Here is an 18,790-nt window from a genome sequence, read left to right as displayed (position 1 = left end):
TGTGCCTGTGCTTTAGATACCTCATGCAAACAGCTCTTGCATCCCTGTTCCAAATTAAATTGTCCTGTTAACAGCCTTCATGGTAACAGCATTGTCAGCTTAATGGCTTCTGTTATCCTGTGCAGATGACTTGTGCAAATCGGAGGCTGTCTGTCAAGGTGAGTAGGATGATGGTTTGAAAGATGGCTTATTCACATCCGCTTAAATGTTTCTCTTTTCTTACCAGGTTTTTGATAACTATGCTGTCACGGTGATGATTGGAGGAGAGCCTTACACCCTAGGCCTCTTTGATACTGCAGGTGAGAAATCGAGTGCTTGTCTCCTTGTAACTGCCCAAGATTTAGTTGAGGTGATGTTGAACATGAAGACATACAGTTGGTTCTTTTTTTTTTTTTATGAAAGGGAAAAATTTTTCTTGATTCTTCTTTCCTGGCCTTTGGGGAGTTGCTAAATTGAGTTTATTAAAAAAAAAAAACAAACCACAAAACAACAAAACCCAAACCAACCCCAAAACCCAAACCAAGAAAACCTTCCACTTCTTTTAGAGCTGTTTTATTTTGTGACACCAGGTGACAAGTTTCAAACTTTCACCTCTAATCTAGGCGATACATAAGGGGTTTATATGTTTTTAAACAAAATTAAAGGAGACAGTTGTGTGGAATAAAATATGTGGATTGTATGTGGTTTTTGTTTAGTAAACAGCCCATTTTTTTTGACCAAATGCCAAGACAGAATGACTAACATCAGAACATCTTAGATGTGCATGTGGCGTGTCTCTGCCTTCTTAACATGGATGAACTCAGGATGTGTGGAGTTTCAGAAGCCCTCTCACTGTGTGCTTTTTTTAAAAATTAAAAATAAATCTGCACGCTTCTTTGTTTATGGTTATTAGAGTGTATCTCAGTTTCTGGCTGGAGAAATGTACAGTGGTTAAACAGCCGCGCACATGGCTTTGCACGTGTGAAAATTTAGCAAGAAAGGGTAGAAACTGGTACAACTGCTAGTTACCTGGTCCCCAGCCCGTAATAACACCGAAGCGGTACGGCAGCATCTGGTATTGTAAACTCTCCCTCAGGAGAGTCCTTCCAGAGAGCTTAGTTGATAAGCTGTTACCTAAAATTGTCTTGATAGAACTTTAATCTGACTGTTTGCAGCTGTATTCTTACAGATGCATTATTGGTGTCTTATTTGATTAATGAAATGATCTTACGCTTCCAAGTAAACACTATAACTTCAATTAGCTCTTCACATTCTTCTCCCAAATGTGATTTGTGCGTCAGTTATTGCAAGCTCATGGGTAAGGAGAGAGGAGAGGCTCCTTCCTGACACGTGTTGCGTAGGCTGCTGTAGGGACAAGTACTTGGATGGCTCAACTACAGCATTCCGGTACCTGCAAGGGTAAAAGCTGCGTTACGTCCTTCTCTGCCCGTTTTCCTGCTGAGGTCCTCTGGGTCCAGGCCTGTGGAAACTGGTGTGTGTGTGTGTAGATACGTGTATCGGTGTGCTGTCGATCAACGTGAGCGCAGAAACCCATCTGGTAATTGTGGAAGCTTACCGAGTGGCTTTAGTGTGTGTAGGTGACTCGACGCACTTGTGAATATAAAGGGTTTCCTTTCTGAAGTGGGAGCCTTTTGTTCTTTAAAGGTCACCTGCTTTTTGCTAAACAGTAGCCAGCACAAGTTACAGAACTTAACAATGGATAAAACTCCTATTACTAGCTGTCAAATTAAAAAAAAGTCTTTGTTTTGAACTTGTGCTATGAAGACAAAGCTTTTTGGAGTAGTCTCTTAATCGCAACAAGGTATTTTGGTCAGTGCTTAGCTCCTCTGTGGCCAGCTAAGCATGATAGTTGTAACAAGACCTCCGTCCTCAAACTGTAGATCTTGCTCTACTGAGATGTCATAGGAAGCATAGAACCGTCGAATGGTTCAGGTTGGAAGGGACCGGTAGTGCCAGGCTTGTGTCAGGTTTGTTTTCTAAAAACAGATTGCTATCGAATTGTTCTAGTGAACAAAACTGCCTTTTTTTTTTTTCCCTCCAATCTGCGGGGGTTTTGCAGGGTAATGAAATTTGATGGCATGATACTTCTAATGAATGGACTAGGTGCAGAAGACCTCACTAGAACCAGATCCATGTTCTGCGGCTTTTCATTATAAGTGAGGGAAGTCTGAGGGTGTTCAATCTAAAAATTTATTAGAGCGTACCCCTATCAGACTTCCCAGCTCTCCTGTGACTGTAAGCAGCTCGTGGTTACATGGCAACTGAATGAATTCTGTATTTGAAAATGATGATCTTTGAATGTTTGGGTTCAGGGCACGTGCATTTGCTGAAGCGTTAGGATTAATCACGATAATGCTATCGTGCTGGAATACGCATTCTAACCACCTTTAAGGGGCAGTATTTCAGTGTCTGGGTTTAATACTGTGTTAATTTTCTCCTCTTCTAGGTCAGGAAGACTATGATAGATTACGACCCCTCAGCTATCCACAGACAGATGTATTTCTGGTCTGTTTTTCAGTGGTGTCTCCTTCGTCATTTGAAAATGTGAAAGAAAAGGTTGGTCAAGCTCTGCCTAAAAAGGGAGCTGCTGCAGTGATTTCAGAAACATCTGAGGAGTTATCTTAGGTGGTTAGTAACAAATATTGTCTTCTCTGTCTTTAGTGGGTACCTGAAATTACTCACCACTGTCCAAAGACTCCTTTCCTGCTTGTTGGGACCCAAATTGATCTAAGAGATGACCCCTCAACAATTGAGAAACTTGCCAAGAACAAGCAGAAGCCCATAACTCCAGAGACGGCTGAAAAACTGGCCCGGGACCTGAAGGCTGTCAAATACGTGGAATGCTCTGCACTTACGCAGGTGAGGGTTGGTCTTTGACCATTTTCGCTTGCTTGTACTCCATGCTTTTTTTCAGTTACAGGGAAAACCAGCTCAATATGGACGTGCAAGGGGATGAGCTCTGTTTCTGCTGGTGACACAGGAGCTTTCTCTTTGTCCTGTTGTTCCAAGGTACAAGGATTTGGCAGTGGTAGAAAGAAAATCAGCCTGTGGAAATTAGGCATAGTGTAGAGGGGCGATGGAGGATGATGTGCTTGCTGTGTTTGCTTTTGTGTTGGAGGAAAATAGCTATTGAAAACTTAGAAGGTGTCTTAGGGACAATAAGTGGGTCAGGACACAGAATTGCGGCTCACTGCTGATGGGAGCAAGCAAAGAAAAACCCTCTCAGAGAAGTCAGCTGGGGTACTTCTAAGCCTAGAAGCCTTCGTACTTGAGAGCTGCTTTCTCTTTCTGTGCAGCGGCGGTGAGCTGTTTCCTGTGTCTGCCTTAAGATGGAAGTTCTGTTGAAACAGAAAATACCAATGAAATAGTTCTTAAGGCATAAACGTGGTGATGTTGTGTGAACTAACTTGTGAACTTGTCTAAAGCCAACTAAAATAGCTGATGTGAGGCCAGGAAACCTGATTATCCTTTCCCTTCAAGTTAGGAATACTAGGATGGGGTGGGATGGGAGCCATCGGCTGGCTAGCTGGCGTGTTGCCTTGACTTTGGATGCCCTGGGAGCTTAATCTTGCGTGCCTACTCTTGCAGAATTGACTACAACTCTTTAACAATTTCCTTAATGCTACTCTGTAAAGGACTTGTCCCCTGATGTGCATGGCACCAGGGGTGCACGGTATCAAGTCCCTCGCTCTTTTCAGATTTGTTGCGCATTCCTCTCTAATATCTTGAGCACAAAGCTTTATTGCTAAACTTCACGAAGCTTGAAGTTCCGCTTGTCTTGCACCTTTTGCCCAGATTGCATGTTGACTCTTCCATTTGGGATCCTGAGTCTCTCTTGTTTTGTAACAAAGCTTTGCCTGAGCGTTTGCTGAGAAGGAAGAGGCCTTTGATGGAGTTGTGCAGGACTCTGGCACCGGAGGTGCTGTGCCGAGGCCCGCTGCAGTTCATCCTGGGGATCCTGATCAAAAGGTGGTCTTGGCTGCGCTTCCTTACTGCCCGAGTGCAAGCTGAGGGTTATTTGTGCTTAAGCTGTAATTCTCTTAGATCCCTTCAGTCCCCAAATACCATTTTAGATGGTGTCTGGCACATCCTGAATGCTGCTGCTAACGAGGCCGTAGAACCTGCTAGCTGGTTAAATACATACCAGGACTTCTTGTCCTGTATTGCTCACTGAGACCCTTCCCTCTGTAGCTTTACACTTGCCTTGTTTAGTCTGCTCATATCGCATGGAAGCACTTACAATTACCAGAGTAAGAGCTGATATGATTAAAAATTTCAGTGTTTGTCCATTCTTTTTATTTCCAGATAGACTAAACTGTATCTGTTGCAGAGAACAGCTTTATGCACTTGGAAGCTCAGCCTGAATTTCTTCAGAGCACTAGTGCTTGTATACCCATTGATGGTTTTAGGAATCAAGAATAACCTGGGAGGAGGGTTCAGAAGCTTTCTCACCTGGAAGACTAGTCGGTTTGCATCTGCTCTATTCTTCTTCCCTCATTTGTTGTTGACTCCCCTCACAAAACACCTCTTTCTCAGTCTGTCAGGAGCAGCTGCCAAACAGAAATGTAGATTATCTGCAAAGGGTTGTTTCAAGTTCCCGGCGGTGATCTAGCTGGCAGCAGCTTGCTAAACACAGCAGTCTGGCTTTCCTAGCCAGGAGGGTTGTTTTCCTACCTGCAAGGCAATGTTGTAGTAGCTGGTTTCAACCGAAGCTAGACTCAGCTGGGTAGTTCAATCTCTCTTTACCTTGGCTTCTGTCTACGCAGTTCACCTCAGCAGTCTAGGGTGGTTTTTTCCTTCCCAACCAATTTAAAAATGTCTTTGACAACACACTAGCAAGTAATCATAAAATCATGGAGCCGGAGTGTGGGTTGTTTTCTTTCTTTTTTTTTTTTCCCCCATGGGAGGAAGAATTTGCTTGTCTGTGTGGAAGAGTCGGTGTTCTGAAAGTACTAGGTGAGTCGTAAGAGTTTGAGTCTTTTCTGTAGAGACAGAATATCTTTTCTTCCCCGAGTTTGGATGACCGCCGTACCGAGGAGTCAGGTCTGTCCCCCCTTTCCTCAGGTTGTGGAATCCCTTTTTGTGATGAAGGCACTTTAGGTGTCTGTCTCCAACCTTGCTCTGCAAAATAGCACCCAGTACCGCTGTAAAGAGCGCGTAACCCTTTGCTGTTAGGAAAGGGCGACTGACAAACAGATTACAACTGAAATGATTGCTGCTTCTGTTACACTTAGGAGTTAAATGTCTGAGCAGACTTCCTGAAGCTCAGTGCTAGTACCTGACACAAGGGAGAACTTTGAATTCAGTTCCTTTTTTCCCCCCCGATGTTGGGTTGACAGTTTTGACCCAGGCAGATTTATAAAGTGTCTTAAACTGCCCGTGAACGGAGGGGTAAGGGGAGCCTGAGCACAGCCTGTTCCCCAGGAGCGCAGGAGCCGTGTGTCTTTAACGGGAGCCTCGAGTGCCAGTGGTGTCGAACGCAGCTCCCTTCATGTGGTTACTCTCCTATCATCCGGGCTTTTAACCCCAGTCCCATTTTCCTAACAGTTTTGTCCCTGTCCTGTTTTTTTCTCCTCTTCCCTTATCCTAATTTTTTGCTGTGTCCTTCAAAATAAATCCCAAATTCTGTTCTCTTGAACAAATTAATTTCTCCTGTGCAATAGGCAAACAAAAGAGGAGTCCCCCAGTAGGAGAATTAAGGACGCATGTTTTCTTGACTCTTGCCCTGCCTGGGTTCTTAATCTATCTAACAGTACATAATTGAGTTTATACTACAGCCTTATTGTCGCAGAGAAAGAAAATCCAATTAGTACTCAGGCTTCACATAAGCATTATTTATTTGAAGTTTCTAGCTCTTCTGTCAGCCTGGGTTGCAACTCATTTTTAAATAAAAAAGTTGCTGGGGAGGATGTACAGAATGACTGTACGTGGTAATTTCCTTAACTTCTGTTCTTTCAAGTATAATATTGCATGTAACGTGATGGACTTAAATGCTTCCAGATGGAATTGCCTTAGAGATCTCCCATGTATGTGCTTCAGTAAAACAAGATTAAAGACCTTCTAAAAGGCATATATCCTGTCTAGCCTGTGAGGGAGAAACCCGTTACATTTGAATGATTGAAAAAAAATCTTAATTTTGCAAAGGCTACAAGTGTTTACAGGAAGTAATTTAAGCTTTTCTGTTTGCCTTTAGCTGTGACAAAGCAGTTCTTCTGAATGTATGAAGGTTGCACTCATGACAGTAGATTTAGGCGAGTCCAGTTAGCATAAACCGTGCCAGGTTTCGCTTCTGGCGTTGCGTGCCGCTGGGCAGCGTTGTGTGGGAGCGGTAACGCGCCGCAGCGTCCTGTCGCGCTTACAGCAAACGCAACGCATGCTTCGTGCTCCGGTGCGATCCCCGCAGGCTCCCTGCAGCTCTGTGACGCCTCGTCTGGGGTTGGATCTCAGTTATTCCAATTCCTAACGCCGTTTCTGTCTTCCCGTGACTCGAGTTGGTTATACTTGCTTTGGTAACTAAACGGAATAACTGAAACGCACCGTTTCCCTGCTGGCTCTCAATGTCAAAATAGCCGCACTGGTAAGGTATTGCATCGCTTCTGAAAAGACTGATAGGCGATGTCTGAAGATGACGATGGCTTACCAGAGAGGTCCTGCTTCGATCCCAGATGTTTTCCCAGCCATCTGGAGATCTTCAGTTATTCAGGGCTGAATTCACAAAGCAGAGGTGTGGTTCGGAGCCTTTGCTCCGGCCTAGCTGCCGCTGGGGTACTTGGGACCAGTAAGTCCAGGCGCTTGCTTAGCCGCAGTGGGTGACTACCAGAGGTTTACCTGACCTTCTGGAGCCCTGCGGTGGGGCAGGCTGCTCTGCTGTTTATTCCCCTGTAAACTCCCGAAGTGTGTGTTCAGCAGTGAGGTGGAAACCACCATCTTTTGTGAGCCCCTCCCACCCCGTGCTCTTGCCGATTGCCGCTGTGTTTGTGCCTCTGCCCTTCTGGGTGTTCGTTCTGTCGAACTTGGTCCATCACATGGTCTGTCTGTCTGTCTCTGACACTGACTTCTGGGGTCATCGAAATGAGGTTTCCTGCTGGGATCTACTTTGTTTTTTTGCAAAGTAAATCTGTTTTACTGCCTCTGTGAATTCAGCCCGGTCTATCCTGAATGCTCTTTGTATCTGCTTGTTTCTCTCTAATCCGCTAACCTGGCTGCTGTTTTTTCTCCTCCCCTCTGTCTTGTAGAGAGGTCTGAAGAATGTGTTTGATGAGGCTATCCTAGCTGCCCTCGAGCCTCCGGAAACTCAGCCCAAAAGGAAGTGCTGTATATTCTAAACTTTCTCCTTCCCCTCTTGCTGCTGCTTCCTCTGTCCCACTACTGTAGAAACCTGGTTAAAAAAATGAATAAAACCACCTTGATTGAAAGCTGTTGTGTCTGCTTACCATCTTAGAGCAACCTCTGTATTAGCTCTTGGACTGAAAACAATACTTAAGATATTTAGTAAAACGTTGTGACCGTGGAACATGAACTGGACTCGCTTAACTCTCTGCTGCTTGGGTTGCCAGATGTGGGTAGCTTTATAATTCAGGCTGTTGGGGAAAGGATCTGGTTACATCATTATTTAAAGAAAGATCAAAAGACTAAGACATGATGTTTGATCTTCCTGAATCCAACTGGAAGAAACAATGCGTGTTTTTTTTCAATTTCTACTTGTGACTCTTGTTAACTGTATTTGCATGACAAAAGTACATGAAATGGTGATCTGCAAGTTACGCTGTAATGTGAAGGGTTTTCTGGTTCTCCTTTGTGCAGTGAGATGTTTTTCTGTTGCTGTTGCTTTGGCTGTCTGTGCTGTAGTGGAGTATTTGTCAGTCCTTGGGGGGAAGGAAATATCAATGTACTTGCTACTGCTTTATGAACTGTTAAAATTCTTGCTTTCACTAACATGGTAGACCTCTTCATTTCAATAATAGATCCTTAAAGCCTGTTACTGTAAGATGTAAAGCTGCTTCTTACTCTCATGCTTCTGATTTTTATTGTTTTAAGGAGAAAACATCAATTGTAGCTTGTCTTTCAATTTTGAAATTAAAAATTGCAGTTGTTTGTATAAATGACTGATGAAGCTTTATTCCGATTTGCACTTCCTGGCTTCAGTTTAACACTTAACGCCACGTACAGTCCCCGCTCCGTACTCCTCCCATCGTGACTTCGCTGGTACCACGCACACCTTCTGGGCTCTGCCTGGCTGCTCCGAGCCGTCGGGTGAAGCCTGCCCAGAGCGTGTACCGGACCGATTTATCGTTGCATGCTTGCCTTGTCTCTTCTCTCCCCTGACACGCGGGTGTCTGCGCTGCGCTACCCGGCGTGCTCCAGACCGAGCGCTTCCATTTGAATGCAGCACTTTCTGCTTTGTCCTTAGCATGTGAAATGTGTGAGCAGCCAACTAATCATAAAAATTGCCTTGAGGAGATGACTTTGGTACCTGTGTTTTTGCTTCTTGTGAAGTATACTGGTCTGGTCTCAAAGGATATGCGTTCCTGTTCAGAAAATCGGATGCTGTGCGAAGGAACCGCTGACCACAGCGACACGGCTTGGACAGAGCCTAGCTGAGCAAAGGAGACTCTGGGAGTTGTAGGTGGCAAGCCTCGGTCTGTCGTTAGAGGAATTTGTCTGCCACTTGGCTGTCTGTGGTTTTGTTTGTGTGAAAACTCAAAAATGAGACTGCCCCTTTCTCTCTTTGCCCCTTTTCAGAAAGGCCTAAAGAATGTATTTGACGAAGCGATATTGGCTGCCCTGGAGCCTCCGGAGCCGAAGAAGACTCGCAGGTGTGTGCTGCTATGAACGTCCCTTCACAGCCCCTTCTGCAAAGCTGGTGTTTGATGTCATACTAAAAAGCAATGTTTAAATCAAACTAAAGATACAAATTTTAAAATTTGTTTTCGCAATAATGACGAATGCCCTGCACTCCCATCTCCCTCACACGATCCCTGTGCGAGATGAGAATGTTAGCCTTTATTCCCCAGTGCCCCCTCAATTCAGTTAAACTAGTTAATTTTGAGTAATTATGTATTCTCAGAAAACACTGATCAGTACTAGTTTTTTATTTTGTTCACTGTTTCTAATTTTTTTTTTTGTTTAAAATCCAGGCATGCTTGTGATGACTTTTTCTGTAACAGACTAATTCTAGGCTGTTTTACTGAAGCCTTGTCCCTTATGCCAGTCTGGCAAGACTTGCTTCTGGTTTCAAGAACTTCTAGGGCTGTTCTGCAGCCAGCCAGCAGCCTGGGCGTGAGCAGACTTCAGTACTAAAGTACTAAAGGAAAGTAAAGGAAGGGAAAATACAGTAGAATACAGAAGGTAAAAGAAAGTTAAATACAGGAAAGTAAAATGTCCCAAGCTGGTGCTCCTCTGAGGAGGAGTGTAGAAAACGTATCTGCATCTCCTCTGAAGTTGCCTTGTATCCCTTCCCCTGGCTTTCCACTGTGCAGGTCATAAATTTCTACCCCATCCTCTAAGTTATGAAGCCTTAGGAATAGGAGAATCCTTTTTCTCTGGATGCACCATCAGACTTGAAACTAGCTTGCCAGTCTCTTTCTTAACCTTGACATCATGAGCTTTTGTCACTTGATGAAGAAATAACTGCACCTTTTAAAGCATGCCCAACTGATTCAGTTGGTTTTTAACAACTCCATCTTCTGCCAATCCTTAATTATTAGAGACACGCTTACAGTGACCAGCATGTACACTGCTGTTTGGACACTCAGAAAGGACCTGGTGTATGTTAAGACGAGTTTTAGAGCTGGCCCTGGTGGTGCATCTCTTACTGGATGGCTTGGCATCCTGCAGGGAGGGGTGGAAAGGTAGACCTGTGGCGGGAGGAAGGAACTGCAGGGAGGGGTTTCTAGTGTTTAGTGTGGCACCATATAGGGACCAGTTAAGGGAATCCCCTTTTTCTGCATTTTGCTCGTAAGTAATCGTGAGCCTGGAGGACGGGCTCCAGCCTGCTGGGGATTGTGCGCAGGGTCTTTACGTAGACTGACTGCAGTGTCCTAGGGATTTTACCAAAAATATATTTTGGCTTGCAGATTCAAAATTTTTTTTTAAGACGTAGGGAATCTTCTCCATCTTCCAAAATTCCGATTTCTTGTAGACTCGTTAGTGTGGAACCAATGCTTTTTCATGTCTAAGTTCTTTGTATATGCATTCTTTTTGGATGTATTAAACATGGTATCTTGACAAGCCTGCCTGAGGGTAGTTATTTCCCTTGCCTTTCTCTTGAGTGTGAAGGACTTGTAAATGTGGCTTTTATCCCTTGCGAGCCCCGCTCTCCTCCTTGCAAGTTAGTTTGGGTCTTTCCTTAATGCTTAATCCTGTCGGTTCATGCCTTCCCCCGTCTCTGCTGCTGGCCTCAGTGCTGTCACGATTGCTCTAATCTTTGATGCGGCGTCTTTGCTGCCATACCCAACTCTGAACAGAGGGCACGGCGGTTCTTAACGAAGAGAATACTCGTCGTTGTGCCTGTTCCCAAATATTAAAAGTTGGCTTTTGGGGCTTATTGGGCTCTTGCACCTCTTCTGTCAAGAAGCCAGTCTCTCTGGAAGTTCCCTGTTGTTCCCTGTTCACGGGCAGATAGCAGAAGCCCTAAAGGAATAAGTGACACCGTACAGATCTCCCTCCCAAAAATGCACAGGATTTATTACACCTTTTTGTTAATTCAGCAAAGAAATGGTGGCGCCTTACACTGATGCACAATTTGTGTTAATTATTAAAACACCTTCCAAAGAGCCCTATTAAAGGTCACTTTTATTTTAAGAAGCTGACTTGTGGGTGCTGTAATCCAAAAGCTTAGTGTAAAATGCGTGCTTTCCGCTTTTCTTCGTGATTAATGCTGCTGTTAAACTTTGCAGTTCAGTTTCTAATTGCTGTCTTCTGCGGGGAAGCTTGGCTCGTGGGCCTGGCTCCCAGGTGGAAGCACCGCTGGTACTTGTGATGCTTGGTGAGCATTGGTGGCTGCTCCGTGTCCTTACGGCAGACTGACTGGTGCCCCAGGGATTGCCTGCGTGAAATCAGGCAGGAGACTCTCTCTGAAGTGGAGGGAGAACTCTTTAGGACTTCTGCTTTAAGTAGTTACCCTGTCAAGCTTTTGCTGTTCTGGATGCATCCTTACGTGGGGGTTGCCTATAGCTATCTGGTCCCTCTGTATACGTTTTCTGGCAGTGACCTGTGGCAGTCCTTTCACGCAGGTCCGTTTGGCTAAGCAATAAAGTCCGTTCTGTTAAATTGGTGCCACGAGGTTAAACTTGTCTCTGGAGGGAATTCTGGAGGCACTGGATAATGGAAAAACATCCTTTTCAAGGAGCGGTGCTGCTTCCTTCCTCTCAGCCTTGCATGAGCTTTGCAGAAGTCTGGCTGATAGCTCCCCGACTCTGCTAGTACGCGGCTGTCCCGCTCCAGAGAGAGGACGAGATGCTGGAGCTGGTAAAACAAGCTCAAACAGCTCAGCTTGCGGGCTGTTGAACACCGTGCCCTTCTTCTCTGGAGCTCAGTAGTGAGGTCCCTCTCAGGCCGGGGGTGTGAGATGTGCTCTGTGTTGGCAGGTTCTGTGGGCATAAGAGCACCTTGGTGACTGTCTCCCTTCCTCCGGGAAGGCGTGCAAAATGGGCAAAAGCAGGCAAAACCACCGCTTCCTTCCCCTTCTGGGAGTGCCGTTTCCAGCTAGCAGGTTTGAGAGCAAAGGTCTTGGAGGGAGGTGGGAATACTCGGCACTTCCCTTGATACTCGTGTGGCAAGCTAGCGTGTGGTATGAGCTGGGATTGCCTCACGTTCCTGCTTTTACAAGAGAGGACTCGCTTATCTGAAGATGTACCCGCAGCTCGGTGCTGTCTTCCTTCTCACCTGCGAGGATTCTTGAGGTACGCCTAAGCAGCTCGCTGGCGCAAATGGTACGTGAGGTCTGGGCTGGCTGCTTAACCGGCATGTGTTAATGGTGGCTCTTGTAAAGGGCCAAAAACCTCTGATGGGCAGGCACCTTAGAATCGTATTCAAATTGCTCCAGTGCTTGCATGGAAACCGGAGAGCAGCTTCTTGTTTTAATAGCTGGGACGCACAGCGATTTCTTAATGAAATCTTTCGGTTATGCGTGTAACTCTTCTATTAAACAGCCACTGACCCTGCACGAGGACTACGTTAGTGATTTCTGGTTTTTGGTTGGCTCTCATGTGAACCTCTAGTTCCTAATACTCAATCAGTTTTGCTTAAAACGAGTGAGCGGAGCTCTTGCTTCTGTTGGCTACTCCGAACAAGTGGCTCTGGGTATCTTTAGCAGCCGCTTGTTGTCTCTGAAGCAGCGATTGTCCCCTTTCCCTGCCTCGGCTGCCTGTTCCCGCACCACCCTTCACATGAGCTCCATTAAGCTGTGCGGGGAGACGAGTACATTCAGTAACTGCGCGGAAATGCACCATCTTGCAGGATACTTTCCTGCTGAACTGGTGGACTCTACTGCCTGTTTTTCGTGGTCGAGCTGATGCCAAAATGACTGCGAGGGAGGAGGTAGGAGAACCAGATCTGATACAGAGGCTTAGGGAGGAGGTGGGAGCGTGCACACAGTCTGACCAGTTCAGCCGTAGCGGGTAAACAGCTGTATGCCGTGGTGACAAAGAGCATGAATCAGTTTGTTTTTCCACTGTGCTGTTGTCAACAGAGTTGGAATATGGAAATTGAGGATTATCAGCTAAATAGGCAAGTAGTTAGTGTGGAGAAAAGTCCCGCCTCTCTTGTAAGGGACATACCTGGATGAGAAGTCCAAAACCAGAGGTTGGACTCCAGGGTTGATTACTGGTGGGAAGGGTGCTCCAGGGCAGCAGTTGCTTTCCCGAGCAGCAGGTAACTTTAAGCACACCCTTACGCTCCCTCCCTCCCTTGCTGATTTAGTTAATACGTGGGAATTGCCCACTGCGTATAAGCTGATCTAACTAACCCTGCTGCTCCTGGTGCAGGCATGGTCTCTGCGTGGCTGCTGTAACTCAGACTGCTGCTAAGGTTGTGTTAAGCTAGTGGCTGTATTTTTCCCCGCTCCAAGCTTCCCTGTGCTGTGCCATCAGGAACGCGTTGGAGACGTGAGCTTTTTCTTGCTCTCCCTTGCCTGTTTCCCTGGTGGGCAATGGGAAACTGTTATGCCTTGGAAGAAATGGTGCTGCTGAAGAGCCCACGCAGCTGGGGTTGTCTTTTCCTAAGCCTTTGGGAGATGGCTTTTATCAGCGAGGCAGGCTGAGCTCTGCAGCCTTCCCAGGAGCCAGTTCAGCCATATTCTTTACCCCTCTTCTCCCTCTCCTTCCCAGTAGTGTGCTAGTTCTTGCTGTCAGCGCTGTGCATTATACTTAACTAGGTGTGGCCCTTATTAAAACACGGGTAGGGTATCGTGTAAGGGAAGATGAGCACATTTGATAAGACCTCTCAGGGAAGAGGTTTTTGGAGCAACTGCATCTTTACCAGCACCGCTGAGTCACCCAGGCTCCTCAGCAGTTTGTTTCATGGCATTGCCCAAACTGGGGTACACCGCTGGGAAGACGCTGCCCGTTGCCTGCAAGGCTTTCCAAGCAGCCTGCTATCTCATCTGACCTGGGATGGTCCTCTTCATTGCTTACTCCCTCTTCTTGGGTTGTGTCTGCCCGCCCGCCCTTTCTTAAGGGGCTCCCAGAAGGGAGATTGGACGAGGTGCAGCTACTTCAGCGTGTTAGGCCAGATCGATGTGCAAATCTCCGAGTTGTCTGTGCTCCGTGTGCTCTATTTAACATCCCGGAGTGTTTTTGGAGTGTGCTAGTTGGATTGGTACTAGGTGAAATTTAAATGGATGTTGTCCTCCAGCAGCTAATGGAGTTTGGGTCTTCGGGACCCGGCTAGAGTTCGTTCGCAGGGCCCCTGAAAAGCGCGCAGTGTTGCTGCTGGGTACGGTTTCACTTGGCAGATCTGCTCCTGCCGCCTCTGCCGTTTGCTGCTGTAGACGCAGCTAAAAACAGACTGATGATTTTGGCGTGTTCCCAAGAGGCAGCAATGTCCTCTGTTACTTGGCCACCATCTAGGTCTCCTTATGCAGCTGGTAGCAGCTGCCTCCGTTTAAAAACAGACTTGGAGTGGGATTTGCGAGAGCTGTTGTGTCAGCAGCACCTCTGACCCAGCCTTCCCGTTGCCTTAACTTACACGAACCACCCTCTCTCACCGTGCAGCTATTGTACGTGGGGTGCTTCTGGGGTCCTCTGCTGGGGAGCCGCGCCGCTTTGCTTTCCCTGGCTGCACGTACTCTGCTCCCTCTGGGAAATAACTCCTCGCTGTTGTTGGTCTTCAACCCCTGGTCTCCTGTCTGAGGACTGCAAGTCACCGTTTGGGTGCCCGGAGACCTTCCTGCTCGTGAGTAGTAAAACAAATCGAGAAGATCAAGCATGAAAGAGGAAAGCGCTGCTTCAAAAATGGTGAAGAAGAATCCTGAAGTGGTTAAAGTAAGAATAAATTAGTTGTAGCTGGCTAAAGGAGCAGCCCCTGCTCCTGGCAATGTCTTTCTGCTGGTTTTGTTATCTCAGTCCCGGTGATGATCTGTCCCCTTCATGAGCTGAATCAGTTCCTGAAACCCAGCCTGGGAAAGAAGAAACCAGGAGCAGGGAGTGTCCTTGGCTGGAGCTCTCCTGTGAACTCCTGCCCTAAATGACTTGTCCAAGGTTGCGCAAGAAGCTGGCAGCAGGGCACGGGCTTGGGCTCAGCAGCAAGGTTATCTTAACTGGAGATCCTGCTGCCCGTCATAAGCACGCTGGCAAGTCCAGGACCTCCTCCCCTCCTCCCTTGCAAGCTGGCATCAACTGACCAACTCCTGCTCACTATGGTGAGGTGAGATAAGGAGATCGTCTGTCATGGGCTTTGGACCAGGATAAAAAGCTGGGGTAAAAAAGAAATTGGCTTTAGCTCAGACAGAGGAGCCTGGATGAAGGGCAGGGGAACGAAACTCCTGATGCCGCCGCAGGGCTCCTGTCTGATTTTGAGGACTCTCTCGGGTATAGGTTCTGTATTTTTTTAGACCCAGCCTCGTGCTGCTGCCCTCTGCCTGCTTCTCAGCTTTGTTGGAGGCCGAGCGTTACAAAGGCAGTGTATTCATCCGATCACCCCTGATCCAGTGCTCCCTGGAAATGAGCAAAGTCTTTTCCTTACCCCAAGGAGCTCTTGGGCCTGAATTGTCAAGGTAAGCATCGCTGCTAGGGACCAAATGGACGCAGACCTGCTGCGGTGTGTGCTGGGAGGCCTCTGGGACTGCTTTGCAGGAGGGAAGAGGGCTTCCCTGAGCCACTAGCACTCATCTCGCCACGCCTGAAGCCCATCTAAAGGGCAGGGAGTGTGTGGTGGGGTGTCTTTTTAGTTATTGTGGGGCGGTAGCCGGGCAAGCAGGTTTTGCTGCTCAGAAATGGAATATTTAACGTGGCCAAGCCCGTAAATGGTTATGTTTCAAGCTGCCCTCTGGTGGTTTCGGACAGAAGGACTGAGATGAAAAATCAGCCTGCGTTATTGACGTCAGCCACTCGTAAGAGCCTCTGCAGCGAATTGGACTGAGCACTCTCCGCACCACACCCCGGAGCTTCTGGAGCCGAGCAGCGCTCGGAGCAGGAGCCGGCAGGGTGGGACGCGGTGGGCTCGACTCCAGCAGCCCTCGGGGCCTCCTGGATGGCCTGCAGCGGTGCCGGCGGTGTGTGTGCTGCTAAGAAAGCCTGATGAGGGACTAAACGAATCAGCTGTAAGGGTCACACAGCTTGGTACCTGCACGGGAGGTGACTGGATGTTTCAGGGTGAGGTGGTGGAGTACTGGAGCAGGAAAACACCGGCTACAGGCCTTACAGCAGCTTCTTCATGGGCTCGCGCTTCGAAGCACAGGTTTACTATCACCTTGAATCCCTTGCCATCAGTGTTTGTGCTGGGATAAACTACATAAACATAAAATTGAACTAGAGATTTACTAAGATCCTGACTTCTAGACTTTATGTATGTGTGAAAATACTTCTGTTAGTTTTGAATTTCCGGCTTTTCCTTGGTTTTGAAGAAATCGGGACCCTGCTGAGGGTTGTGTAGCGCAGCCGGGTGTTACTGCCTGCACGTACAGGGAGTGCGTGTGCCTCTGCTCACTCCTGTGCCTCTGCTCACTGCACCTCTCAGGCCAGGGAAGTGCCCGTGTGAAAGATCATAGAATCATAGAATCGTCAAGGTTGGAAAAGACCCTTAAGATCATCGAGTCCAACCGTTAACCCAGCACTGCCAAGTCCATCTATACCATGTCCTCGAGCACCACGTCTATCCGTTCTTTAAATACCTCCAGGGATGGAGACTCAACCACTGCCCTGGGCAACCTGTTCCAATGCTTGACCACCCTCTCGGTGAAGAAGTTTTTCCCAATATCCAACCTAAACCTGCCCTGGCGCAGCTTGAGGCCATTCCCTCTCGTCCTATCACTCGTTACTTGGGAGAAGAGACCGACCCCCACCTCGCTACAACCTCCTTTCAGGTAGCTGTAGAGAGCAATAAGGTCTCCTCTCAGCCTCCTTTTCTCCAAACTAAACAACCCCAGCTCCCTCAGCCGCTCCTCATAAGCCTTGTGCTCCAGACCCTTCACCAGCTTCGTTGGTAGTGGTAAGCGTGCGAGCAAAAAGCCTAAACCCCACAGTGCAAGGAGTGTACTGGTCCCGCCTGTACAGTCACTGGTCGGAGCTGGATGAACACTGTGCAGGTTTGTGTGGCTTATTCCTGCCAGGCTGACCCCAGATCTGTCTGCCTGTTGTCCGACGGGCTGATGTTTCCCCGGTAGCAGTTACAGCGGGTGAGCTGTACAAAAACGTAGGACATCTGCAGGTACCGTGCTGACATCTCTGCCAGTGTTGCTGCTGAAAAGTCCAGCTCTTCTCTTTCCTGAATAAAAGTGGTTTCTGCACAAGTCCGGGACACCGACGACCTGCCAACGCTCAACGTGTGGGAGGACATCAGCGCTTCTTACTCTGGGGTGATGATGCTCGCCAAAGCATACCTGTGATTGCGCGGGGAGGGGAGAGGATTTCTGACGTTCACGCAGAGGGGAACGGTTACTTTATCTGACATACAGCCCTGGAAAGACAGATGGGCAGTAAGCAGAGTGCCGCATATGTCTTCCTTGAATTTAGCATGGGCTCTAGAGTCCAGGGTGCTGTTCCTCGTGTAGATGTGACCTCCCTGTGCTCCCAATGACACGGTTACAGCTAGAGGGAGCTTACCCAGGAGAAACTCGCTGCTCTTGACCTTTCCTGAATGCTTTGGGTGCATCAGATCGGTGGGGAGCTTCTCTTGCCAAGAGCTGTGGCGGCAGTGAAGCAGGTAGGTGTCTTGCCCCCTCCTTCGTGATGCTCTGCTGGTTTGAAGGAGTTTCTCTTCCCCTTCCCATCAGGTGGGAGCCTTCACAAAGTCCTGCCCTCCCGCTCTGCCGCCAGTCCTGGTTTGGGGCACGTTTCCCAAATCTCCTCCCTCCCACCTTTCATAATTTGGTACCCAAGGGGAACCTGGGATGCCAGCGCAGTGCAGCGTGCTTCCCAGAGCTCTCGGCAGCGTGCTCTCCTTGATGGTTTCGGAGTCGTTTGCTGTCTTTCACCTGCCTGTCCCCATTCTGGGCCGCGTACCTTCCTTACATCCAAGGGTCAGCGTAGGGTGGGAAGCAATTCCTTTTAAATGCAACCGGGGGCACAGAGTTTTAACGCGGGCAAAACCAGAAGCATCAGGTGGCGGTTGGAAGCTCGCAATGAGCACCTTCATGCACGAGCTGAGAACCGATTCCAAGCGAGGTAAGTGACTCCTTTGGCCCTCGAGGAGCCTTCCAGCCCTCTGATCCCTGGCCTGCCGGCGCGGTCAGCTCCTTCCTTCGTGCCCTGTGCGGGCTGTATGTGTGCAGCGGAGGTGCAGGGCTCTGCTGGGTGTAGAGGGGATGCTTGAATATCCGTAGGAGCTAACAGCATGGGAAAGGCTTGCCCTGTAAACATGCTCTGGCTTCTTCCTTTCTCCTGGGGAGCGTCTGACTCGGGCACCGCTTTTAGAAACTGCTGAGACATCGTCCCGGCAGCCAAGAGGCTGTTGCTTGTTTCCTGCGAGGAGACGCGAGGGCTGGGCCTCCGGTGCGCTCCTGTGCTGATGGGGAGATGTGGCCGTGCCCGAGCAGCGCGGCTGCAGAGGAAAAGCCACTCCGCTTTCCAAAAAGCAGAAGTGGGAAGAGGCAGAAGGGCCGGCAGGCAGGAGGGGGGGCTGCGACACGGTCGCGGGGTCGCTGCTCTCTGTTTTTATCCAAAATTTGGTTTTGAGAGGCGTCGGCTGGCCCGCCCTGGAGCGCAACATCCCTGGCTTCATCCCGAGTGGTGGCAATGTTGGGATGCGCAGGCGGCTGCCGAGGTCGCCACCGACAGCTGGGAATACTTGGCAACGCGGGAGGGGGTCGTGGCAGATCCCGGGAGGCGCTCAGCCCTGCTGCGGAGTTGGAGCCTCCTGTGCCAGTGCAGGGTGAGCTAATGAGCATTGATTCAATAGGAATTTGTCCTGGCCCTGGGTCGGATCCTGGCGGAGGATGGGGTCTGCTCAGCTCTCTAGGCACGGGGCATCGCTGTGTAAGTGGGACTGGACCCTCGGTGGCTCCTGTCGAGTAAATCGGAGATACCGTGGGTGTAACTGATGGGGCGTCGCGGCCTTTGCTCGCTGTCAGGATTTGCCCGTGGGTAGCTCTGAAGCTTGTCCTGTATTGCATTGCCTTCGTTCAGTCCAACTC

The 18,790-nt window shown here is 48.4% G+C and overlaps 1 protein-coding gene across 3 annotated transcripts in view; it reads left to right on the top strand.

Annotated features, from left to right (window-relative positions):
- Positions 1-10,230, top strand: part of CDC42 (cell division cycle 42) — a 28,639-nt gene extending 18,409 nt beyond the window's left edge. For 2 of the 3 annotated variants that reach the window (XM_087755785.1, XM_087755786.1), the window contains exons 3-6: positions 227-299; positions 2,447-2,556; positions 2,662-2,859; positions 8,743-10,230. In XM_087755785.1, the coding sequence (XP_087611911.1) occupies positions 227-299; positions 2,447-2,556; positions 2,662-2,859; positions 8,743-8,832 (471 nt within the window). In that variant the 3' untranslated portion in view covers positions 8,833-10,230. Of the gene's footprint in view, positions 1-226; positions 300-2,446; positions 2,557-2,661; positions 2,860-7,235; positions 8,723-8,742 lie in introns of those variants that run through there. The other variant, XM_087755787.1, reaches the window with a different exon arrangement.
- The last annotated feature ends 8,560 nt before the right edge of the window (positions 10,231-18,790 follow it).

Source organism: Nipponia nippon, unplaced genomic scaffold (assembly GCF_047370975.1).
Source record: "Nipponia nippon isolate SJK-2023a ecotype South Korea unplaced genomic scaffold, ASM4737097v1 scaffold_19, whole genome shotgun sequence".
Lineage (NCBI taxonomy): Eukaryota > Metazoa > Chordata > Aves > Pelecaniformes > Threskiornithidae > Nipponia > Nipponia nippon.
Note: the sequence above shows the minus strand (reverse complement) of the source record. Positions and strands in the feature narration are given on the sequence as shown.